The 23811-nt window shown below is 37.7% G+C and overlaps 1 protein-coding gene across 2 annotated transcripts in view; it reads right to left on the reverse strand.

The window, feature by feature from the left end:
- Positions 1 to 23811, reverse strand: part of USP9X (ubiquitin specific peptidase 9 X-linked) — a 97142-nt gene that overhangs the window by 12338 nt on the left and 60993 nt on the right. Inside the window, exons 22-37 of one of the 2 annotated variants that reach the window (XM_083855332.1) lie at positions 23268 to 23398; positions 22728 to 23006; positions 19476 to 19601; positions 17319 to 17444; positions 14505 to 14671; positions 11145 to 11253; positions 10406 to 10552; positions 10142 to 10288; positions 9185 to 9392; positions 6636 to 6856; positions 6047 to 6237; positions 5445 to 5618; positions 3366 to 3507; positions 2459 to 3209; positions 1825 to 1948; positions 388 to 613 (exon numbers count right to left, since the gene is read on the reverse strand). In XM_083855332.1, coding sequence (XP_083711458.1) covers positions 388 to 613; positions 1825 to 1948; positions 2459 to 3209; positions 3366 to 3507; positions 5445 to 5618; positions 6047 to 6237; positions 6636 to 6856; positions 9185 to 9392; positions 10142 to 10288; positions 10406 to 10552; positions 11145 to 11253; positions 14505 to 14671; positions 17319 to 17444; positions 19476 to 19601; positions 22728 to 23006; positions 23268 to 23398 — 3269 coding nt within the window. Of the gene's footprint in view, positions 1 to 387; positions 614 to 1824; positions 1949 to 2458; positions 3210 to 3365; positions 3508 to 5444; positions 5619 to 6046; positions 6238 to 6635; positions 6857 to 9169; positions 9393 to 10141; positions 10289 to 10405; positions 10553 to 11144; positions 11254 to 14504; positions 14672 to 17318; positions 17445 to 19475; positions 19602 to 22727; positions 23007 to 23267; positions 23399 to 23811 lie in introns of both variants that reach the window. The other variant, XM_083855331.1, reaches the window with a different exon arrangement.

Consider the following 23811-nt stretch of genomic DNA (forward strand, 5'->3'; position numbering starts at 1 on the left):
AGGGAACTCCTGCAGGTTTTCAGGTTAGTGTGTTTGTTTGTTTGTGGGGGCTGGATTGTTTGTTTTACAGTTCTAAATAAAAACAAGAGTTCACTTCTCTAGACATTACTACACTAAAATAGCCACTGTTTACTTTTTTTCTTTGCAGATTTCACACTCATAGCTCAAAGCTCTCACTGAGCCTTCACAGAGATTTACAAATGAAGGGAAACTGAACCCTGTGACAGCAGCTCTCTAAGTGGTTGTGTTACATCCTGATTCGTAGAGCAAAATGGGCTGTACAGCTTTCCAGCCAACACTGATGCCTCTGCTCCAGAGTTTACTTTACATTAAATGCTTATAAACAAGAAGTAAGTTTCAAAAACTTTTCATTAGAAAATTAAATACCTGACTGGAAGGTCCAGGAGAGGCAAAAGGTGATTGACATGGTCCGTCTTGCAATGAAAAATGTGCAATAAATACTATAAGTTTTGCAAATGCACCCCTCACTTCTGCACTGGGGCATTCCAGGAGATACTCAGAGAAGCGGTTTGAAACATTAAAAAGGACGTTGTGTGCAAACCAAAAACGTACATTCTTGCTGTGACGGAGCAGGATGCACAGGGCATCATACCTGAAACAGGACACGACACAGTTTTGACCAAATGCAGACGTTAGTGAGTTTTGGCAGACATGCTCTTTTGCAGAGTTTGAAGAAAATACATGTTAAAGGTGATCCCCAAACATTTTTGTTCACAAAATTATTCTAATCAGATTATTTGTAGTTCTTATAGTGATACTTTTATGAGCAACAGAAATGGAAGACATCCTTCAATTAAAAACCTAACACTTAAGTGTAGTGTTTTACTTCTATCACCTGTAAGAATTCAGACAGCATTACACCCTTAACTACCCCTAAAAGCAGGTCCTATTTTGGCAGCCACCATTCTCTCTGTACTGGAACTGGGGGAGAGGGTGAACAGCAGAGAACACGGGTGGATTTCATAAGCTGTGTATACAACACATAACTAAATATGTAACCTAACAAGAATTTATAGTCTCATTTAGAGATCTTAAAAAAACCCACAAAATGAAAAACCAGTATCCAAAGACTAAAGTATCTGTTTCAGAGAGGGCCCTGCACTACTCTGTCCTTTCAGCAAGAATATTTGAACTCTTCTTGATCTCTTAAATTAAAAGGAGTAACTTAAGCCAGTCTGGAAGTTGCTGCTGGGGGTATAAATTTGCAATTGTTGCAAAACTACTTACTAGAAGCTGGTAAACTACTGGCCATGAATACCAGATTTTCTCTCCAATTTGACCAGTAGTAACCCAGACTTCTCTCCCCAGCAGAGAACAACCCAGCTGAAGGACTAAAATGAGTAAGATGGGACTGTTTGTCACAGTGTGGATTTGAATTACAGGCCCTCTAGCAATGTACATGAAATATGCTGCCAACAGTGTCTCAGAGACAAGACTATCTACATGTTTCACAAAAAGAATTCAAATATAAGCTGCAACAATGGCTTGTAAAGAGCTTTGTTTAAAACTGCTAAAACAATGTAAAAACCATTCTGAACTTGTCAGAAAACATAACTTGTTAGTTCTGTGCTACTGACAGCTTCCATTCTTTCATTATTTTCAAAAGACAGAGTTAAACTCTGTTTGAAAATGTAATTTGAAGCAGTTCAGATCAGCAAGATATTATAAGGCTCAAACTCCTCCCAGTATTTTCTATTCAAATTTTCCCCCCTTTTCATGTGCTCCTTCACCATGTATTTAAATGGGATCTTTTAACAGACATCAAACTTCCAAAATTTTAATTGTTGTTAAAAGACAAAATACCAATCACTAGCAGGGCCACGGACTATTTTCTTTGTATGAAATCCTGTGGTGAAGAGAAATCTAGCAGCAAGCTGAATACTAATCATAGTTATTTCTTCTGCTTCAGGCAACAGATGATCTTGTCCTAAAGAAAAATCAGAATACTCACATGTAGACAAAGTAAAAGCAATTTTCAATTATTTAACTGATTTCAGATTACTGTTTTGTCTGACCTGGTGTTCCAATTTTAGAAGAAACTTGATCAAAACAGCCTCTAATTCTATAATGTATCATTTGAAAATGTAAGCTTTAACACAGGTACCTGGAGGCTAACAGATGTCTTACAAATTCAGCATCTCACCTTTGAGAACCGTTTTCAATAAAAGAGCCCTCAAACTTGAGGATTTAAACTTGATTTAGTACAGCAACTGAGTAATAGCTGACAGGTTATTGAACCACTTTTTGCTAAATATTCTGGCAAGTTATCACTGATGAACACCTCAGCAAGAGGTGTTTAACTGCAGAAGTCCAGAAGGACAAGCGTACCCAAAGCAGGACACACTAAATTTTTACTGGCTAGATAAATCCTTGGCCACAGAAACCAAATCTCTTCTTGCAAGAAATGAATCCATAATTATCACACCACCATACTAACCTGGAGGAGGGTTTAGGTAGACACTATTACAAGTAAGCAACTTCTTTATGAACTGGAAATATTCCAGGCTGTACTGCATCCGGTTGTGCATGAACTGCACGTTCTGCTTCCGCACGCTCCGCTCAATGGCTGAGGGCATTTTAATCTGGTGGGGTTTAGTGGTGATAGTGATCTCTGAAATATATTTTATTAGTTCATTGTCTTTGTCTATCGTGTCCATGCGTTCATAAAAAAGAATGTAAGCATTCCACCACCTCTTCTGGCGCCTGTAGGACATTCGCTTCATCATGTGATCAAACACTTCTCCCATGTACTCTCCCCCAAAACACTGATTCTTCATCTCTTCATCGTCATCCATTTTACACTCTGTCACGTCTCCATCATCGAATTTGTACCACCTGTTCTTCTCCCCGTCTCCACCATTCCTCTGGATGATGTAAGAGTAGTAATGTCCGCCGCTGGCCTGGCCACTGTGCACAAGTACCCCCACGAGTCTGTATTTTGTGCTCCCAGAGTGTTCGTTTTCCGACTGCTCATTTTGTATTATCTGATTCTCAGGATTCACATCATCCCCTTCCAATTTTGCTACACCTGCCACTGTGTAAGGCTCCATGTCCAGTTCTCGTGGAAATTCAAAATAATCATTGAATTTGATTGCACATTCCCTTTCCCAGTCATAATCAAATCGTTTCAACTGGATTGCAAGAACTGGAGGCAACTTCTTAATCAACAAACGTTTCACTGTATCCACCTAAAAAAGGACAAGCACAGTTACCAGCCCTCAAATTTCCATTCATATACTCTCACCAAATACCAAACTGAGTAATGAAAGAACGACTTTTCTCCCCACTTAGTACAGATGTAACATCACAGTTGTACACAAATTTAATATATAAGGGATCATTACCTTTTTGTTGCATTTTTCACAATGATATGCATTTGCACCTTCCAATAAATCTCCTTTGACATACTGTTCCAAAGAATCAAGAAGGTTTTGGTGATTCCTTATATCTACATTCAGAGTTGTGAAGGATTCCTCACACTCATACCTAGCAATGAACAAGTAAATGTATGAGAAAGGTTGGAATTTGTTCAACTTTTTATCTTTCACATGTGCTACAGTGTGCAAGCAGTAAAAGAATTGAACTCTTTTCTACTGCAGTTTTCCTACAGTTACATTACAGTATTTGCACAGTGTATTTTTATGGTCAGGAATTAGACTGATAAACACAAATACTGTATCACACCTAAAGACAATAGTTCAAAACAGATGCCAATTCAGAAAAAAACCCAAAAAACAAAACAAAAAAACAAATAGCCTTTTTATTTTCTATCTAAAAACCCCTGATTCACCATCTTTATAAAACCTCTTTGAATGTTTATGACTGGTTTTGACACTGTGTTCTAAATATAATCTACAAACAAATCTCTAGCAATGAACCAGCAATGCTTGAGAGACAACCAGTTGATACATCCTGGAAACAACTTTTTATTTTTAAAGACAAAGAAACAATGAATGAATTTAAAAAACCTGCATCTATTCAAGTGTAACCCTGAAGGGCTTGTTTCCCTGATATGCAATCAAGCATTCAAAGGCTTGAATAAATAAATATTTAGAAACGCTTCAATCAACAGCAATACTCATTCATCCAACAAATACCTTACAAAAAATAAAAAATAAAAAAGGCTGTTAATTTGCCATACACAAATCCACAGTTTAGTTACTATCAGTTTTCTCCTCCGTAAGCTACAATCAGGGTAACATTTTTATTAATAAAAGTAACATTATGCAAATCCAGTGGAGTTCCAAAACCACAGAAAATACTTCAGGATAGTACATAATATCAGGAATGAATGGTAACTCACGTTGCTTCTGTTCTGGATCTGCCATTTAATTACCCATTGCATATAAAGTAAAATCAGTGCTATCATTTTACCTTGCAGTATTTCAACTCACTTCTAGTCACTCATTGGAAACCATGAAAACTAAGATGCTCACTTTACAAATTCTTCTTATTCATACATAAGGAAAACTGAAGTTGAAAGATTACCACAATAAAATCCATTTGTATAATTTTCCCCAGTATTTTAATTGCTATCTGAAGGCTAAAGGAAATGGTCAGCTTTCAAAATAAAGAGAATTTGCAACAGCAATGTACAGAGATATGTACTGTTAAAGAATCAAAGATGATCTGAACAGTAAGAAGGCCAACTGATAGTGACAGAAATAAACACAATAATAGAAAAGAGCCAAATGCTAAAAAGAGTAATTTCATCATTAGGCCATTCTGAATTTTGCAATTTTAACCATCCATCACAAAAAGAGAGATAGATTAAAAAAGTCTGGGGAATTACAACTTTGCAATACCAAGTTCTATTCCTTCATTAACAACCATCACTGAAACAGTGAGCTACAGACTTGCAGTTTGATTTGGCATGGGTGGTTTCTTACGTACCTCCTTACAAAGCTGAATTTCAGTATTTACTTTAAAGTTAACTACAAATACAGCAGAAGCCTTAAAAAAAAGAGGAACTTTCTACACTTGTCCTTAATTACAGGTTACATGATGAGTATGAACAGTTTTACTCATTGGAACTGAAGATTCCTACTTGGCTCAGCTCTAAAAACACATTATGAAAAACCGACGACAGTAACAATTGTTGGCCAGGTACTAAAATTTTCTTCATTGCATTTGGTCCCTAATAAAGTGAATTGTTTTCACTTTTAACATGAAAAAGCATAATCTTTTCCTGCTTTGATCAACACACAATGGTTCACACACCATCTGTGAAGTTGAAGCAATAATGAGTACTTCAAAGCACTTATAGATGAATGAATGTTCAGCTGTAGAAAAAAATGAGGTAACAAAATCTATTAGCTTAAAAAACCCACACAAAAAGCCCACTCTTGACTCAAATTACTTTTTTAAGGACACAAACATGGGTTGTTTATCTATAAAAAAAGATTAAAATCTTCAACACTTACCGATGTGGGCATCCTTGACAAATCTTCTGATCAGCAAAGGACCCTCCCAAAACTTTACTTAGCATTGCTGGATGGCCCAAAGCTTTTAAAGCTTCATCTAAACTGTCCACCAATGAATTAAAAAATTCTAAAGCATCGTGTTGTTCACGTAGATTTACAGGTTCACCCCAGAGTCTGAAAATGAAAGTACATTTTGTCACATATGCTTTGTTATGTTCACCAACAATTTCTTTTTGAAAAAAAAAAAAAAAATTATTCCAGCCTCTAACCCCTCCTCCTTAAAGAGCCAAGCTACTGGTTTTTGAGGTACTATAAAACCTGTTGTTCTGTTCCTGACACTTTCTGGTAAGTAAAAACAATCTCTTGGGTATAACTTCATACTTAATTCAAAGTCTCACTATCAAAAACTACTAAAATTCAAAAGAACCACCGTGCTAGAAACTTTAGTTTATTAACAAACTTCTACAGAATGGTGAAAAGGCAGATAAAGCTGCACAACTTCTGCTAATTTACACTTTACATCATCACCATTCTACTATGATTAGTTTTTTTGCACTTCAGTGATCCAGAGAACAAATATAAATACTCAATTTTCTACTTACCTAAACTGTTTCCAAAACCCTCTTGGTACATAGTACTGTAGCCTGGAAGCTGCTAAATGGCCAAAAATTACTTGGAGATGCCTCAAAACTCCAATATTGTACTCTTTTCTATCTTCAGTTTTGCTCAGCGCTGGTTTATCTTCATACTGATGTGGATAACCAAACACATCATCTCGTGGGTCAACATTGCTCTGAAAAGCAGAAAAATTGTGCAATTCACTTTCATATGTAGCTGTCTTGTAGTTAGTTTTATCCCTTGTTTAATTTGACAATCTAAGGTGTTTCATACTCAGCTGAAAACCCAAATACTGTCCTTGTTTGCATTAATAAAGTTGTGGTGGCAGAAATAAGGTGCAGTGCTTTCCAGCAGAAATGCCTGAGGAGGAATTCTGGCAAACCCTGCCACTCAGATCTTCTAAAGTGTTCCTCTGGCAGTGAACCTATTCAAGTATGAAATATTATCCTATTTTCCCCACAGATATCAGTGGAAATCAAAGTGATTGATTAGCAACTGAAATTTCTTATAACCTTTTCATAAAAAAAGTAATTACAATTTAAAGATTAGGTAATTTTATAAAATTAAATTTACCTCATTGTCCTGCTTTTCATCCCCAGACATGTCATCATCTACATCACTGCCTGTGCCTTCAATTGCAAGAATCCCATTCCTGATGGCTGGAATCATGTACAGCTGCTGAATGACAGAATTCATGTAACAAGTGGCACCAGCATTTTTCAGTCCCACAAATCCCTTTGGCGGCCGGGGCCCAACAGGTGGCAGATATTCCCATTCTGTGAGCGCTTCACAAGCTGAGAGAAAACAGCAGAATGTGGTCAGGGAACTGTTTTGTTATAAAATGAAGAGGATATCAATGCAATACAAAGAGCAGTTGCATAAAATTATTATTATTAGTCCGTATCATACTGCAGTTTAATAAAAAACAATGTTCCATCAGAAAACTTAATTGCTAAAATTAACACAACTTCTGTGAAGGACAGTTCTATCTGTAATCTTAACATTTTAACATTTTATTCTACTGCATACCTAAAGAGGCAGCCAGGCAAAAATTTAGTCTATTTGTATATGAAACAGAAGTCTTTTCTCCATACCAGCAAGTTTCTTAGCTGATAAATTCAGTTGAATGAATATACAATATATAACCAATTTATAAGCATTTCAAAAATTATAATACTCTCAAAAATCTACAATCCTTCAAAAATTACAGTATTTCACTTCAGCCTCACTTTTTCTTGCCAGGATGCAAAACAGTTTTAGCAAATGCTATCTATATAACTTGACATATATTTTTGCTCCTGAGTCTTCTCTCTCAGGTCCCTCAGATCTCTTCAAGAACAAGTATCACCTAAGTTGTCACCTAAGCTAATCTGGTTTTCTGCAGTTTTAACACAAAAAATTCTGATAAGAGAGCATGCATATTTATTTACAGGCAGATTTGGTATATGAATCCCAGAGCATGCACAGTTCATACATGTGTTCTCTCCTCTGACATACCATAGATATCCAGTGTTCTGTAGTGCTTATCAAAGACTTGAATGGAAGGGAATGCCAAGAAATCCCCCTAATTGTGAGGTGATAAGAAATACACTACTTCCCGATTGAAAAGGGTGAAGAAAGAAGGATGTGGCAGAGGGCAAAATTATAAAGCTGCCATTTTAATTTATTCATCTGAGATGGAACTGAAGAGGAAGAGACTGAAAAACCTCAAGCGACTCACTGATAGCACCATTCAAGAGAGTAGCACTGCCACTCTGAGAGGTAGTGGACAATTTCCACTTTTGAATACTATTTTTAGCTGCTTATAGTTTTGCTAAACTCTGTGATTTAAACATTCTGTTAAATCACACAGTGGTTTGGGTTGGAAGGACCTTTAAAGATAATCCAGTCCAACTCCCTGCCATGGGCCACGACATCTTCCACTAAACCACATTGCTCAGGGCCCCATCCAACCTGGCCTGGAACACTTCCAGGGATGAGGCATCCACAACTGGGCAACCTGTTCCAGTGTCTCAGCATTCTCATAGTGAAGAATTTCTTCCTTGTGTCCAATCTAAATCTACTCTCAGTTTAAAATCATTGCATCTTGTCCTGTAACTACAGGCCCTGGTACAAAATTTGTTCTCCATCTTTCTTATAAGCCACTTTTAAATAATGAAGGTCACAATAAGGTACCCCTGGAGGCTTCCTGTCTCCAGGCTGAACAATCCCAACTCTCCCAGCCTTTCTCACCATTTGAACTTGGGTTTCCTTGGTTTGATGATGTTTGGATTTTGTTTGGTTGTTGATGGGTTTTTTCCCTTTCCTTGTTAATATTACAGCAGAATGGTTTCAATGTCCCTTTAGGGCTGGAAAAAATATGCTCCTGCTTGGTCATTTTTAAGAAATTTTTGTGACAACAATAATCTGTGCTAAATACAAGCCTTTTGCCATCCTTGTGAAAATTAACCCAAGTTTCACTTGACTATTGGCTTTTGAAGAACTAACTTTTGCAAGTTTTTGAACAGACTGCAATCATCACAATCTTTCTCCAGTGAGAAGGAGAAAGTTCTTTCAGTGCAGAGCTGTGCTGAGACAAGGCCAAAACGGAGCCTGAAAAAGGACTGTGACAAGCAGAGAATGAGTTCAGAACTAAGAGGAGAAGCAGGACAGAGGATCTGTGTCTGTGTGCGGACAGTGATGACAAATCAGGTGAGCAACCAAGAGACTGGCTCTAAAACTAAGCTGAAGATACCTGGTGAGGCTCTGGGACTGGTTAGCAAGAGCCTGAAAGGATGAGACAGAAGTAGAAGATAAAGACAGAATGAGGTTCCTGGGAGCTGGTATGGACAAAGGGGAGTAGTCAGAGACTGGGACAGGAAGGGTCAGGCTCTTCAAGTGCCTGGGGCTGGAATTTGGATGCAACCACAGAATGCAAGTCAGTACATTTACTGCATAAAGAAAAACAAGTAAAGGCTACGCTGGCAAACTGATTTTGCAACATTAAAAACAGCCACAAACAACAAACTAAAAAACTTAGCACTTGGTTCAGTGGATAATATAAACAAAACCTATACATGATATATACATTAAAGAGTAGAAAATAGATAATTAAAAGTATTACATACTAGTGATTGCTGTACCTATGTAATACATTTCAGTCAACGTGTCTACTATCTGTTTGAGATTTCGCACACATCCAACTGCGAGTGCAACGAGGAGCTCAAAGCCAGCATTGATAGTGGCTGGTGAACTACAGACTGGTATGGCCTGCTCAGCAGGCAATTCTCCATTTCTCATGTATTGTAGATAAACATTGGATGCTGGAAAGATGAAATCATCTATCAACTCCTGAAAAAAAAAAAAGACAATAAATCACTTGTTACCATGGAAATTATTTTATAAGAGAGTAAGGGTTATTATATGAATGAATGTCTGAGAACCAGAGGGGTACTTAAAAAAACCCCAAGAGCAGAAATTGGAGCAACACCATAATGAGCTTTTAAATTTAGAACAGAAGAACTAAGTGGTTCCCTGCAAACCCACCTCCCCACTGAAAGTTAAAAATATATCTGTACTGTTCTTGATTGGTAAAAAATTTCTTTTGCAAAACCAGTATTATCTACAAAGCTCTTTATCAATTAGTGCTGAAAAACCAACACTCCTGCTCTATAATATCAGAAGTACAAAGAAAACATGTCTGATTAAAGAGATGCTCAGATGTGATGCATTTGTTCAAACCCGCCCTAAGCATTAATAGCACTAATTAAGACCATGTGCAGGAATGCCATTACAGGAGTAATGAAGGAAAGCAGTTCTGTACAGGACTATCCTGTATGTAGCTCACTGTCTTTATGTGATATTTGTCAACTACTGGAATACAGTAAGAATAAAAATGTTAAACACCCTTTATGAATGAAACATACAATTTTAAATATTATTTTTAAAGAAAACATTAAACTCCAATCAAAAGTGTTTTATGGATACAGCTCACAAGATGTGAAGCTTTTTACTTATTTATAGGTAAAAACAAACACCCACCCCCAACATCTCACAAAGACAAAAAAATCCCCTCCAGAGGTCAAAAAACTTGAACTTACTTTAATGAGATTAGCACCTCCTTTTTCACAACCAATATGGTATTTCTTCTCAGGTGTCTGGAATGCTAACAACTCTTTTGTTACACCAAGGTGACCCTCCAAGATCGTTTCTTCGACACCTGTTTCCCCTGTTCTTTTCACTTCATCCTGCCATTTAAGAGAAAGTTAGGATACTCCAAAGAGCAAACATTAAGCCCAGAACTGCAGTTTACAACGGAGCAGCAAAAACCTAATTATCAGGAATAAACTGTTCCTGAAACTTACCCTGATTCTCTTAAGCCAGTCAATTTCATTATTGAGAAGAACTTCAGCATTGGGTACATTAATATTACTGTTGTAAGCATAGTTAAGGAGATGTCTTAAGAGGGTGAAGTAGTCTCCAGAATGCTTAGCTCTCTCTCTTGCAGTGCTCTGTGCAAACCAAAAGCAAATGAGGATTTATACACACTTCTACTTACAGTGCAACACCAACATATTTCCCCTAAATCTTGCAGTAAATATAAAAGAAAACAAGGTGTAAAGTAATTTTTAACCTTTTAGAAGTTTAAAATTGTATTTAGCTGCTAATGAATGAGTTCTCAATTATTTTAGTAGCAATTTCTATACCTTAATGGGAAAATCAAATCAAAACTTTTGATCAAATGTTCAAGAGAGCCATGAGCATGGGGAGCTGAAAAGCCTTGGCAGGACCAGTAGGAGAAGGCACTAACAGTAGGTATCTCTCTAACCTGTTAATAATTTTTACTTAAAGGTTAGCAATCACCAAAGATCAAATGCAGACATTGAAGACTATTGTTTATGTTCTTATCAGAAAATGCAGAAGAATCCCTTTTCCCTTAATCTAGCTCAAATGGAAATCATCTGTGCTGCTGGCCTGTAGGTCAAAAGCAATCTAGATTTTAGTGACTGTTATTAATAGTAATTTGTCTTTTCTTGCAGGTATTTTGTCCTTTTACTTTTTACAGACACTCCCATACTGAAGACTTGATCTGTGAAAACTTACCCCTAGAACAGTGAACAGCAGGGTAATGAAGAAAAGGAGAGGTCTCTGTCCCATGCAACACCTGGTAGCCATTAAAAAGAATTGCTCCTGTGCCATCTGACGAACGGTTCTAGAAATAATTTAATAGCAACATTAAATTCAATCTCCCTATCCAAACAGGACATTAATTGAATTTGTGTTTATCTGCTTAATGCCATTTTCTAAAACTGAATGTAAAGTAAGAAACAGGAGTAGTTTAATTATTCACTACCCATCATATTATTTCTCCTTGCAGTCAAATTTCAGTTGCATGAATTATATTACAAAACCTGTTCCACAAATCAAATATTTAAAGGTAAAAGAAAAAGAAACTTAGAAACACCTAACCTCTGCAACTGACAGCAAATATTGCATAACACAACAATTTGCAATCCTAAATAACTTTTTTTTCCTAATCAAGCACCAGTTGTACCTGGTAAGACAAACCAGGTCTACTCCAGTAAAACTGCTTTTATGTGTCACTGCAGCAGTTTGCTGAGTATCTTTGAAGTGATCAAAATTTATCATTAGTAAGATATGAGAGATGATAACCCTCCTGAAAATTCAAGTGGCTATAATCAAAGGAATTTTTCCACCTCAGAGTCTAATCTAATCACTGGACTAATACAGGAATGGGTAAGTTTCAGTAAAAAAAAAAATTAAAAAAATAAGGCAAATCCTTTTCTTTCAAGTTGTTTCAATTGTCTGAGCAGTATGCCTTGTAAAAACTGTTAGGAACAACTCTTTTTGTGTGGGAAGAGACTACAAATGTTGAATGAATGATTTTTTTGAACGTATCCCAACATATGAAAAACTGAGTTTTGCAGTGTCTGTTTGGTGTGGCTGTCTTTGTTTTGTGCCCCTGGAGTCAGGGTGGAAAGCACACCAAAGAATCCTATTCCCTTCAGAGCTTTTTCATCTGTGGTTAACTGTGATTTCAAAGCCACACAAGGATGACCCTGAGGTCAGAGAAAAGATGACCCTGGCTGAGCACCCATCTGTGCTACACCATGCACAAAGCATAGTGCACAAGAAGAAGGAATCATGCAGTTACACTTCTCCAGAATGTTCTCTCAGCTTCTTAACAATCTGTGCTTCAAGAAGACTACCAAGAGCAGTATTTCATAGCCCTCACTGGACAAGTTCATGAAAGAACCCCTCAAACCATTTCCAAACTGAAGGTTTGCACTGCTTAAAAGTTACACTCAAGAAGGTCTTATACAAAGAAACACAGCTCCTCATTTGTTCTCCCTTTGCTACTTCTGATTTTAAGGGTCTCTGTAGTATTCTCCTCCCACCATTCATCTCTCCTCCAGTATGAAGTGCCCCCAGCTATTCAGCTGTTCCTCAGATGGAAGTCTTTGCAGAGCTTTGATCTCCCTTGTCACCCTTCCCTGATCTTTGCAAGTTCTCCTACTCTGCTCTGAGTTGCAGCAGACTGTGGGGTGGGGCTGGTTTGTTTTGTTCTTAAAAAATTGACATTTTATGGGGTATGATTGCTGAGTTGACGTTTTTGTAGAACATCTCACAAAGTTATTTTAAGACACAATCCTTCAGCTGCTTGGGACACATCACATAGACTCTCATTCCTCAGTTCTATGCACTTGAAGGCAGAGAAAAATAGATAAAGGTGATATTTTCCTACAATGAGAAACGTGACCAATGTGACATGCCACACACTGTTATGTTTCTGAGGAGTATGCAGTGTTTGAACACAATTATTACATTTCTGTGAAACTGTAACCCTCTAAGAGCTCTTGAGGAATTATGAGAGGGATGCAGCTGCCTGAGCACAGGCATCTCATGCTGTGTTAGACACCTGATGACAGCATAGAGCTGGCACACGGGACCTGAGCTGCACAATGAACTCACACTCAGCAGGAGGAACAGCTGGAGGTCAAGCACCTCCCTTAAGCATGGCACCCTGAACCCTGGAACTCCAGGACACAGGTTTCTGTTCAGTTAATAGCAGACAGTCTCTTCAGTGGGTGTACATGCCATTGCTTTACACCAGCACAAAGAATTTTGATGTATTTAAGCCACATACCTGTGGCCATCAAACCCTTCACAGAAATCAGCAGAATACTTCTGGATTCCAGGATTAGTTAGGACTAACTGTTTGGCTATCTTCTCTTAACTCAGCCAGTCTTGCATTTAGAGGACACCACTATAAAAATCAGTTACCTTGTAGAAGAAAAACTGCTCTAGCATTTGGTATTAAGCATTTTGCATTCTTAGTTTAGAGGTAGTGTGATTATACTCTGAGGAAACAGAAGTCCCAATCTCAAACTCTAAAAACCAACAATCCATCTGATCTTTTCTAGAAAGACCCTATTTGTGAGATCTGAACTTGGTCATCTTTCATGGTGCACCAAAAATATTTTCTCACATGCATATTTTTGCTCATATTGTTCTCTGATTGAGCATAGGAGATTAGAGAACAATAGTTGTGGAAGGATATTCAGAGTTCTGTCTGGTACTTGCTAAACTTTCTCTGCACTGCAAACACTGATTTGTTTCCACATTAATTCAGAAGAGGAACTTATTAGCAGCTTAGTTCAACTTCACCATCTTCATTTACAAAGCAGTCTTCTGTTTGCACTCACATTTATGCTATTCTATCATGTAGCAATGAACAGTTGCACCATTCTAAGTGACATCATCATATTTATCACAAGTTTCACAGGCATATGAGAAAAGAGCTCAGTGGTAGCTTCTTGTACTGACAGTATGAACTATTTTCCATATAATGACTGATACAAGCAAGCTTCAGTGAAACTGAAAATTCAACACCCTATACCACAAGCTGCAAACTAATAAAAGTTGTGGTATTTCTGGTAACCCTCCACAGTTTCACCAATGTGTGCAAAGAGTTCACTGTAAAGTGATGCTCTGATGACACTATTGATCCTTTTGTTAAGGTAACTATTTCTAAACATAAGACTTTTCAACTAGTTTTATCTAGAGGTCAAAAACCCCAAAACACAAATTCTGCTCAAATTCTGACCCCATTCATCCAAGAGCACCATAATCTGACTCCCTTTAAAACGTACTGAAAGCTTAAGACACTACTAATTTCGAGTCTCTGTCATTTCTCAATGAAAAGCTAGAATATTCATGAAACAAAAGTATCTTAAAAATTTAAAATTAACTTTTTAGTAACAGGTCAAAGCACTGGCAACCAAGTTTAATAACATATAACAACCTTCCACCTGGATGGTTTCTGAAAACACCCATCCCAGTACTTCACATCACAATTTCAGATGGGCTGAAGCCACTGCTCTGCTTTTAGGCTTCATATTAATTTTGAATTGTAAAATAACAGATGCAACCAAAACTTACTTGCTGTGACAGTGCAATAGTAAATCAATAATAAATGTCTGCCATGCTTTCTCTTTACTGAGTGCATCCAGTGCCGTTGGAATCAAAGCAAAGCACAGGGTCATCACCTCCAGTGCTTCACAGCAAACTTGTTCATCTTCCATGTCTGGCTCATTTCCTGCATTTGTCTGTGAAAACAAACAAAAGTGCACAAAGTGAGTACAGGAAACAATCCCAAGAAACCCAGCTGGCTCCAAGGTATATCACTAAACACAAACACAAACCACAGCTTTGTACACTAAGTGATTATCAGTGCAGGGTATTTTATGCACTCAGACCCAAGCCAAAGCACTGTGTGGGATGACTTGAGAATTGTGCTTCTCACAGGAGGATTCCAAGCATGAACTTATGGAGACAGAAGTTAAATAGGAAGCTTGTGGTCAAATTACCTCAGTTAGTATTGTGGGGAGTTTTTTCTTGCTTTGCATCTGGGGTTTTGTTTGTTTGGGATTTTGTTTTGTTTTTCTTTATCACTCAAAACATGGAGTTTAAAGCTTGAAAACTCTTACTACTTAAACAGAGAAAGGCTATAGTGCTGTATAATTAATTCATCAATCCAGTTTTACAAGCCTTTGACACTCACAACTTGTTTAACCAAAAGCTTTTTAATACTGTTAGAATTTACAAATCACTTTGCTATTTTCCAGAAACATCAAAGAGCTGTTCAAGTTTTAAACGTAGCCACTGTGGTGATTTTTGACACAGAAGATAATATTAGTGCTAACTGGTGCATAGGTTACTTCTTAAACTAAACACTTGCATTAATTGAGTTGATTTTGGTACATTTTTTTCAAAATAAATACTTTGGGAATAATGGCAAACCCTCTCCTCCATCTAGAAGTAATTAGGTTCAAGAAGTTCCAAAGAAACTGAATGTGAGCAGGTCTCAATTTGTCATCTATAAATCATGAGTGCAGGTTAGTCACATTAACTAGAGGCATTAAATATTTGTTTTATATATGGAAAGGTATCAAGATCAATTAGGCAGAAAGAAGGGATTACAGTGCAGAGGAGAGAACTAATTGTGAACAGGCCAAAATATGCCTCACTCTGGCAATAAACACTATTTTGTCTATGCACAACAACTAAAAAATCAGAGGCAGTCACTGCACTGCAGCAGGAGGATGTGGCAGCTCTGACACAACTCGAGATCAGGAAGCAAATGCAGAATGGCTCCAGCAAGTCCAGAACTGCACCTGCTCTGGACTGAAGCCCTGGTTAGAAGGGAAAGTTATTGCTGCACAGCTGCAGGGACCCAGGAAAAAGGCAAAGTGCATTTTATATTCAGTGAAGAACCTCTCTGCACTCAGGCACCCAGAGCTGGGAGGTCTGTACATCTTTATATTCAGTCTTTACAAAACCATCATAAAAAATTACTTCCTATAACCAGATACATTTCTCTTAAACTGTGTCTTTTCTTCCATCATATTCTTCTGTTTCTAGGAAACTTTCCTTTCTTTTAATGTTATATCAACAAAGGGTACTTTATTTCCCCTCTTATTACTTCTGCAATTCCTTCCTCTTTTGAATTTCCTATTTTTCCCTTCAATTTTTATCTCCCTTTTGCATAGCAGAAACCAAATGCAGCTGCCATTTATTACAGATGTCCATATAAGTGTCAATTAAAAAAAAATTATAACCCCACAAAATCATGTGAAGGATAATGAATAATGCTTAGCTTAAATTTCACCTCTTTTAAAACTTCCATTACCTCAAAGTATTTTTACAGAACTTAACTGTATAATTTTTACCCAGAAAAATGTTTAAAAAAGCACATTTAGGCCTGTTTTCTTTTAGGTATACTTTCTTCAATGCACTACTGCTCTTAAAGCATCCTATGTATAGATATAAGAGCTTATCTTGGTGTGCCTGGACTGTCACACAAACTAAACCATGTTTTATATGCAAATATCACCTAAAAACCCTCCCAAACCCCAACCTATTTCATGAAGAAGTCATGCTTCATGACGCAGATGGCATTATAACCCATGAAAGCTAATAGAGAGGTGTTGCATTTTGCTGAAGTAAATATTCTTCTTTCAACTGATCATTTAAACACAACAGTGAATACACCAAGAATTAAGCCTCCCTAAATATTCCTTTTCCTATTACTCTCAGGCAAGTATTGATGAGTACTAAACCTGACTTTACAAGACAAAAAAGGGAAGACTTTTCTAAAATCACTGTCCAAATCCAGACTGTTATTTCCTGTAACTGTAAGCAACATTACTTGAACACAAGATGTGTGATAATCTATTGATATAGAACTCCCAACTCCAAACTATTTGTGTAAACCACATGTGAAGCCATAAATAAAAGAAGAAAAGCCATACAGAATTAGCAATTAAATCTTTTTTCCCCAATGCTTCTCACATCACTTTGCTCTTCTTTCTCATTCTAGATTGCATATATGCTTTGAATCACTTCTGTAAAACAGATCTTTTACGTCTGAAGACTAGACAAATTAGCTTTGCAGGAAATGCTTCTTCCTTATTTAGATGCAGAATCTAACTGGGCTGAAGACATGTTACAGCAGTTACAGAACTGGTGCATTTTTGAACTGACACCAGATTCAAGTTATAATTCAAGTTACCGAGAAAAGGAATTTGGAATAGAAAATTAAGCTGTGTTATAACAATTATGTATTTCAGAACTTAGGACATGTCATTGTACCCACCTAAAAACTCATCACACTCTAAACCTGGCCAGGTCAACATTCTCTTTTGTACAGAAACAAACATTTATACAGAAAGGTAGTTGTTCAGTAATTCTCACCTTTTCATAGATTTTACTAATTTCCTCATTCGAGCTGAAAACCAGCTGAACTGACCCACAGCCTGATGCCCAAACAATTTTTTGTACTGCTCTGATAACACAGATGTCAGGGATGTATTTTGAAGCCTGAAAAAAACGAGAAGTTAACTAAAGCAATATTAAAATACAGCTACAAATAACATTACAATGGATTCTATATTCCTACAATGTATTACACAGAAAATTTAAGATTTAAAATGTTAAAACAAAGATTTTTTTTCCTTAAATATAAAACATAATATATCTTGAAGAGCATTTTTATTTCACTTATGTAAAATTTCATTTTATAAAGTAGGATGTAGGCAACTCTGATTCTAAGGCTTAGCAGAAATTACCAATTTCAATGCTAAAACCTTCTTTATTTAGGAAAAAAACCCCAAGAAACCAGCAAGCATTCATCTGGAAGGCAGCCAGCCTCTCAAGCAATGTAAAAAGTTGAACTTATTTTCGGGTTTCTCCCCATGCTGTACTAGCTGGTAGCCAGCTTGAACACACTGATGTTATCAAGTATATGATCATTATATAAAGTGGTTGCTTCATGTTCCAGGCACAGAGGGCTGAACAGGAATAAGAACACAGCTCATGTGCTTAATGAATGCAGAGTCACTCTTCAGTACTTTGTGCATGGTCTGAGTTAACATCCAGCAGTTTATACTGATATGCACACATTACAAGCCATACTTCAACTGCTATTATTTACAGTTCACATCAACTTTCCAAAAAAATGACCAAACTTATCTGAAGTCTATATTCAAAACAGAATTGTCCAAAAAATAGGTAATCTCTAAAAGCAGAAGGCAGACAGTTCTCAGGGATTTCAAGTTTCCTTTTTCTAAAGCTCAGGCAATAAAAAAAGGGGACTCTAAGAAGCTGAGCTAGTTAGGTATCTGCATCAGGAAACCTGAACAATGTGCATTCTTGTACTGATATGGACATTAACAGTATTTCCAAAAAAAATAAAAGGCATTTTATCTTTGTCACAAGCAAAGGAAACTTACAGCAACAGTGCCACCAGAAAAATAATAGTTTTTTTTTTAATCTCATTGTAGTTTCAAAATCTTAAAGTATCAACATTTTTTAAAAAAGGCAAATGATTCCTCTCTGTGCTAAAGTCTTCTCTCTGGCCTATGGAACTATGTCAGACTAACTTTTTTTAAAATTGTGAGATCCATTGAAAAGAGTCTTTGACCATCAAAACATTAAAAGGATAAAAAAAACCTTTCAAAGGCTAACTACAATCCATATGGAATTTAGATGTACAGCAGTATTCATAATTTCAGAAAACTACAGACAAATCTTCCACAGCAATACTGTTAAACACATTCAGGTATTTTTTTGCTTTGATGTGCTTGGTGAAAGAAAAATGATTTATTTATTTATAGGCAGGCCTCTAAGAAAGACAAAGGCAGAATTAAAAAAACTTTCCTCTCATCTCACCTCAAAAGATATTTCTTCTATAGAAGAATTTTGATTAAATCAGAGTTCAATTGTCTGATTTTACACCTATGGATGCAAAACCACCACTGATGGAAGGCAGATGGCTCAGCCTTGCAGTGTAACACATTGTGCTTTCTTTAGACACTGTCCTTTGTTCTCAAGGGATAGTGCACGTGTCAACACCAAGATGGGAATACAATATCTTATCTCCAGATATCTCAGAAATGTTTTGGAGATAGTTTTGCAGATACGTTATACAGTACAAAAACACTATTTATGGCTTCCACCCTGGAAACCGAGGGATCCAGATGCATGAGGAAGAGGAAGTTAAAGCTGTTGTGACTTTAACTCCTGCTGAATTCAGCTGAATTCACTGAAGTGTTCACTAACATGACTCCTGATTCCAGATCCAAACGGGCTTTGACCACACCATGCACGTAAGATCACTACCTTCGCAAAACACACTGTTTATGCCTACTGAGGTTTTCATTTGTGTCATTAATCCATCTTCAATATATAAAACTACACTGGCAATGATTTGAGATTTTTCTCCTTCATATGACCAATACCTAAAACATTTTAAAAGGAAAATCTGTGTCTTACAAAGCAACAAATTTAAAGATTAAAAAAATAGAAAAGACGCTATAAGGAAAAAGGTGAAACAGAAAGGAATTCACCAACCTCATCAGATATTTGCTGTGCAAGACGTATTGCTACATTTCTCAGCATGCATTCTGAAGTTGGATTAGGAATGTTTTGTAGGGCATTTTGTAGCACCACTGCCTGGTCATGCGTAGCCTGGTTTATCTGGAAGAAAGTATTTCTCATAATTACTTTTACATGGGAATAAAAAGCAAAAAGATATGAAGATCTAAAGTTACTTGGAAAGGTTTGGTAGAAGTAGATAAGATCTTGGAAGGAAAACTATTTAGGGCAAAGGCCAACATAAATAAACCTCCTCATTTTCAAACAGATACAATCACATCTGAAGACACTATGCTGCAGTGTACGATCACAGAGTACAAGTAGCTAAAAGGACAGGCACTTGCTCAAAATTTACTAGGTTTGGGCACTTTGTTTATTGATCAGATTACTTCAAGTTAACAGAATTTTTTCTGCTACAATGCCTCCTTCCCTTTCAGTAGATGTGGGAAAGAAAGCCTTTGGTAAAATGCTGGGTCTCCTTCCAGATTAGATAAGAGTCTCCAGACAGAATACAGCTGCAGTTTTATTATACTGAAGTACATTTAAACATTTGAGTTAAGTTACTCTTGAATAATTCTGTTCTAAATTATCCCTCATATTTTCAAAACAGAAACAGCAAGACAAGTTTTTATCTTTTTTGTATTGGTTTGAGATTCCTCTCTCCTTAGCCTGCCAGAGCTTCATAGCTTTGACAAAACCTGAAATGGTTGTTTCCTTCTCACAGACAAACAAAAGATGGAATGCTGTGGTTACAAGTTAAAAGAGAAGAGTTTCTTCATTTTCCTGTACCAGTTCATTCAAAAAGCCCATCTCAAATGCTGCTCAAAAGACAAACTGTGAAGTTGCTGTGTAAGGTCTGGTGTTGGTCACATCCCTTGTTTTGTCAGCTTCACTAAGACACTCAATTCAGGGAGCAAAGCTACAGAGCCTCCACTGAAGACTAACAGAGCTTCCACAGTCCATCAGCTACTGGATGCTACTGGAAGTGATCAACAGCAATACATATGGGGTAAATCAGTTCTGTGTACCAGAACACTTATTTATTAATACAACCTTCCATGGAAGGAAGAAAGTTTTAAAGGTGCTAGTGACAGCAACAGACCAGTAACTGAAAAATTACAGACACATAACTGTGGCTGCCTCCTTCTCTTAAATACTGATGGAAAGCCAAGATGGAAAGTTATGCTTTGGTATTTATGCTTTAGGTAAGAGAAATGAAAGGTTTTAACAAATCTCACCTGTATCCCAGGGGAATAAAAAATACCAAAGTCCTTCCAAGAGGATGATGGTGACAACAAGAACAATCATGCTTTTTCCAACAAATCAGTTATTATTAAATTAGATGTCTGCAACTCTAAATAGTGGAAGTCAGCAATTGCAGACAAATGTTACTACCTCCTAAGAAGTCAGCCTGTTTCAAACAATACTTCAAGACTCAAGTGATGCAATGTGTGCTCCAAACTGCCCTTTAAATAACTCTTGTAAGAAAACAGGGCAGTAAAATTCACTCATTTTAATCAGACAAAAGACAGAGTGGCAAACATGTCTTCCTTAATATATTCCTATTATACTTTAACACGAGACATAAATAGGGATCTTCACTTCTTTTTAATCATTAAGAGTTATGATTTGCTTGAAAAAGAATTCATTATGTATCTTCCAAGAGATGCAGCTAACCAGAACAGAGATTTAAGGGGAATGTACTTCTCTGATTCAGAGATAGATCTTAGTCAAAACTGTGGAATAAAGTGCTCTGAAGTGGGGCTCTTGGTGTATTCTTGAGTACAGGTTGATAACAGATCAAGCAACTATTTAGGATGGAACCACACAAATGGGGAGTTCCCATTTATCACAGAATATGCTGAGTGGAAGGGTCCCACAAGCATCATACAGTCCCACTCCTGGCACTGCACAGAACCATCCCCAGGATCACACGCTGTGCCTGAGAGTATTGTCCAAACACTCCCTGAGCTTTGTCAGGCTGTGGTGGTGTAACCACTGCCCTGGAGAGCTGTTCCAGTGCCCAACCACCCTCTGGGGAAGAACCTTTTTTCCAACACCCAGCCTTAACCTGCCTTGACACAACTTCGGGCCATTTCCTTGGCTCCTGTCACTGTCACCACAGAACAGAGATCAGTGCTGCCCCTGCTCTTCCCCTCACAAGGAAGTTGTAACTGCAGTGAGGTCTCCCCTCAGTCTCCTCCAGGCTGGACAGACCAAGTGCCCTCAGCTGCTCCTCACACGGCTTCACCTCAAGGCCCTTCTCCATCCTCATGGCCCTCCTTTGGACATTCCCTAAGAACTTCATATCCTTCTTATGTATTGGTGCCCAAAACTGTCCCCAGCCCTGGAGGTGAGGCTGCCCCAGTGCAGAGCAGAGGGGACAATCCCCTCCCTTGCCCAGCTGGCCATGCTGGGCCTGATGCCCCTCAGGACAGGGATGTCCCTCCTGGTTGCCAGGGCACTGCTGACCACATTCAACTGGCCATCAAGCAGGACACCCAGGTCCCTTTCTGTGTCACTGTTTTCCAGCATCTTCTTCCTCAGTGTGTCCATACATCCAAGGGTTGCCCCATCCCAGGTGCAGAGTCTGGTACAAGCCCTTGTTGAACTCCATATCGTTGGTGATTGCCGAGTCCTCTAATTTGTAAAGGTCTCTCTGCAGGGCCTCCCTGCCCTCCAGGGAATCAACAGCTCCTCCCACTTTTGTGCTCCCTGCAAACTTGCTCAGTATCCCTTCCAGTCTTGCATCCAGGTCATTTATGAAGATAATGAAGAGCACAGGGCTGAGGATTGAGCCCTGCAGAATCCCACATGTGACAGGTCACCAGTCTGATGTCACCATCCACTACAACCCTTTGTGCCCAACCAGTGAACCAGCTGTTCACACATCACATGATGTGTTTATTCTGCTGGACATTTTGTCCAGAAGGATGAATAAGATTAAAATGAGAAGTTACCTGTACTGACAATCATGCAAACCACTGAAAATCATATATAGAGCAAGTGCATCTCACACCTAACTTTTTACAGTCACCAAGAAATAGGATTTGTTTAGTAAGTTGATCTCTTTCATAGAATTGCAAAAAATTATCTGAAAGTACTCTGAGCTCTTGATATGCAACACACTCAAAGGATAGACCACCAATGAAAAGTAAAGAGATGTTGCTGCACACATTATAAAACACAGAGCACACTGCAATTTGCAGCAAGGAAGATTTATATTACCGGTGAAATTGTACTTGTGCCTTCCACAACTGGCTGACAAGCTTCTGCCACAGCTCGAACATGGCCATATCCAATTGCTGTTAGCAATAATTTGGCTATTTTTAGAGCATTAAGGTAGGCACCCCTTCGAGTTTCCATATCTGCATTTGGCAGGAAGTTATTTCTGGTCAGCATGCTCAGCACAAGAGGCAAACCACCACTTTTCAGGAAGTTGTATTGGAAGTCACTGGCATCTTCTCCCAGAGGTGCACTGGCAGGCATTAACAAGGCATAAACTACCTGTAGAAGAAAATCCAGAGTTATCTAATGGAATTGCACCAGCTCGGATATAGATGACTGAACATGAGATTTCATAGCAATACTACATAAACACTGCTTTGACAGCACTGGCCATACACATGTTTATGACAGTAAATAGTTAAATATTTTCAATTGTTAATTCTAAACCAGAATTTGATCTCTAGGCCTCTATAACACTACAGAGAGGACTGCCACATAAAGAACTGACAATTTTTAAAGAACAGGCAAAGCATCACAAACCTCTGTTAGGTACAGCACTTGTGAGGCAGAAGGACCAAAGAATAGAGAATCAAGGGATGGACTAAGGCTGCTTTCCCCAAGCTTTGCATGATCTAAACAAATTGCTCTTAGTTTCTCAACCGTAGTGTTATCTGCAATAAAAACACAACTTGTAAGCATCTTGCAGCAAACTACTCCACAACAACCCAGTACTATTTATAATTATAAATCTGAAAAGTTTTAAGTGTGTCAGAACAGTTGCAAAACTTACAGACAAAATCAGACTACAGAGTGTTCTCCAATGACTATTAAGTCAAAAGTGATCCCATTAAAGCAGTGCTATAAAACCACTTGAAAACACGATGATCTCCATTTTCACTGCACTGTGGCGCTGACTCCAGTACCAACTGCAAACTATGCAACTTTATATAGCAGACAAGAAGTAACTAGTTAGGAAATCTTTTGCAGTCCTCATTAGGATAACAGTAGTGAATTACAGTATCAATAAATTACCAGAAAGTACAAAATACTCCCCTATCTTCACTTTCATGTATCAGATGATAAA

The sequence above is a fragment of the Zosterops lateralis genome (assembly GCF_965231275.1).
Source record: "Zosterops lateralis genome assembly, chromosome: 2".
Classification (NCBI taxonomy): domain Eukaryota; kingdom Metazoa; phylum Chordata; class Aves; order Passeriformes; family Zosteropidae; genus Zosterops; species Zosterops lateralis.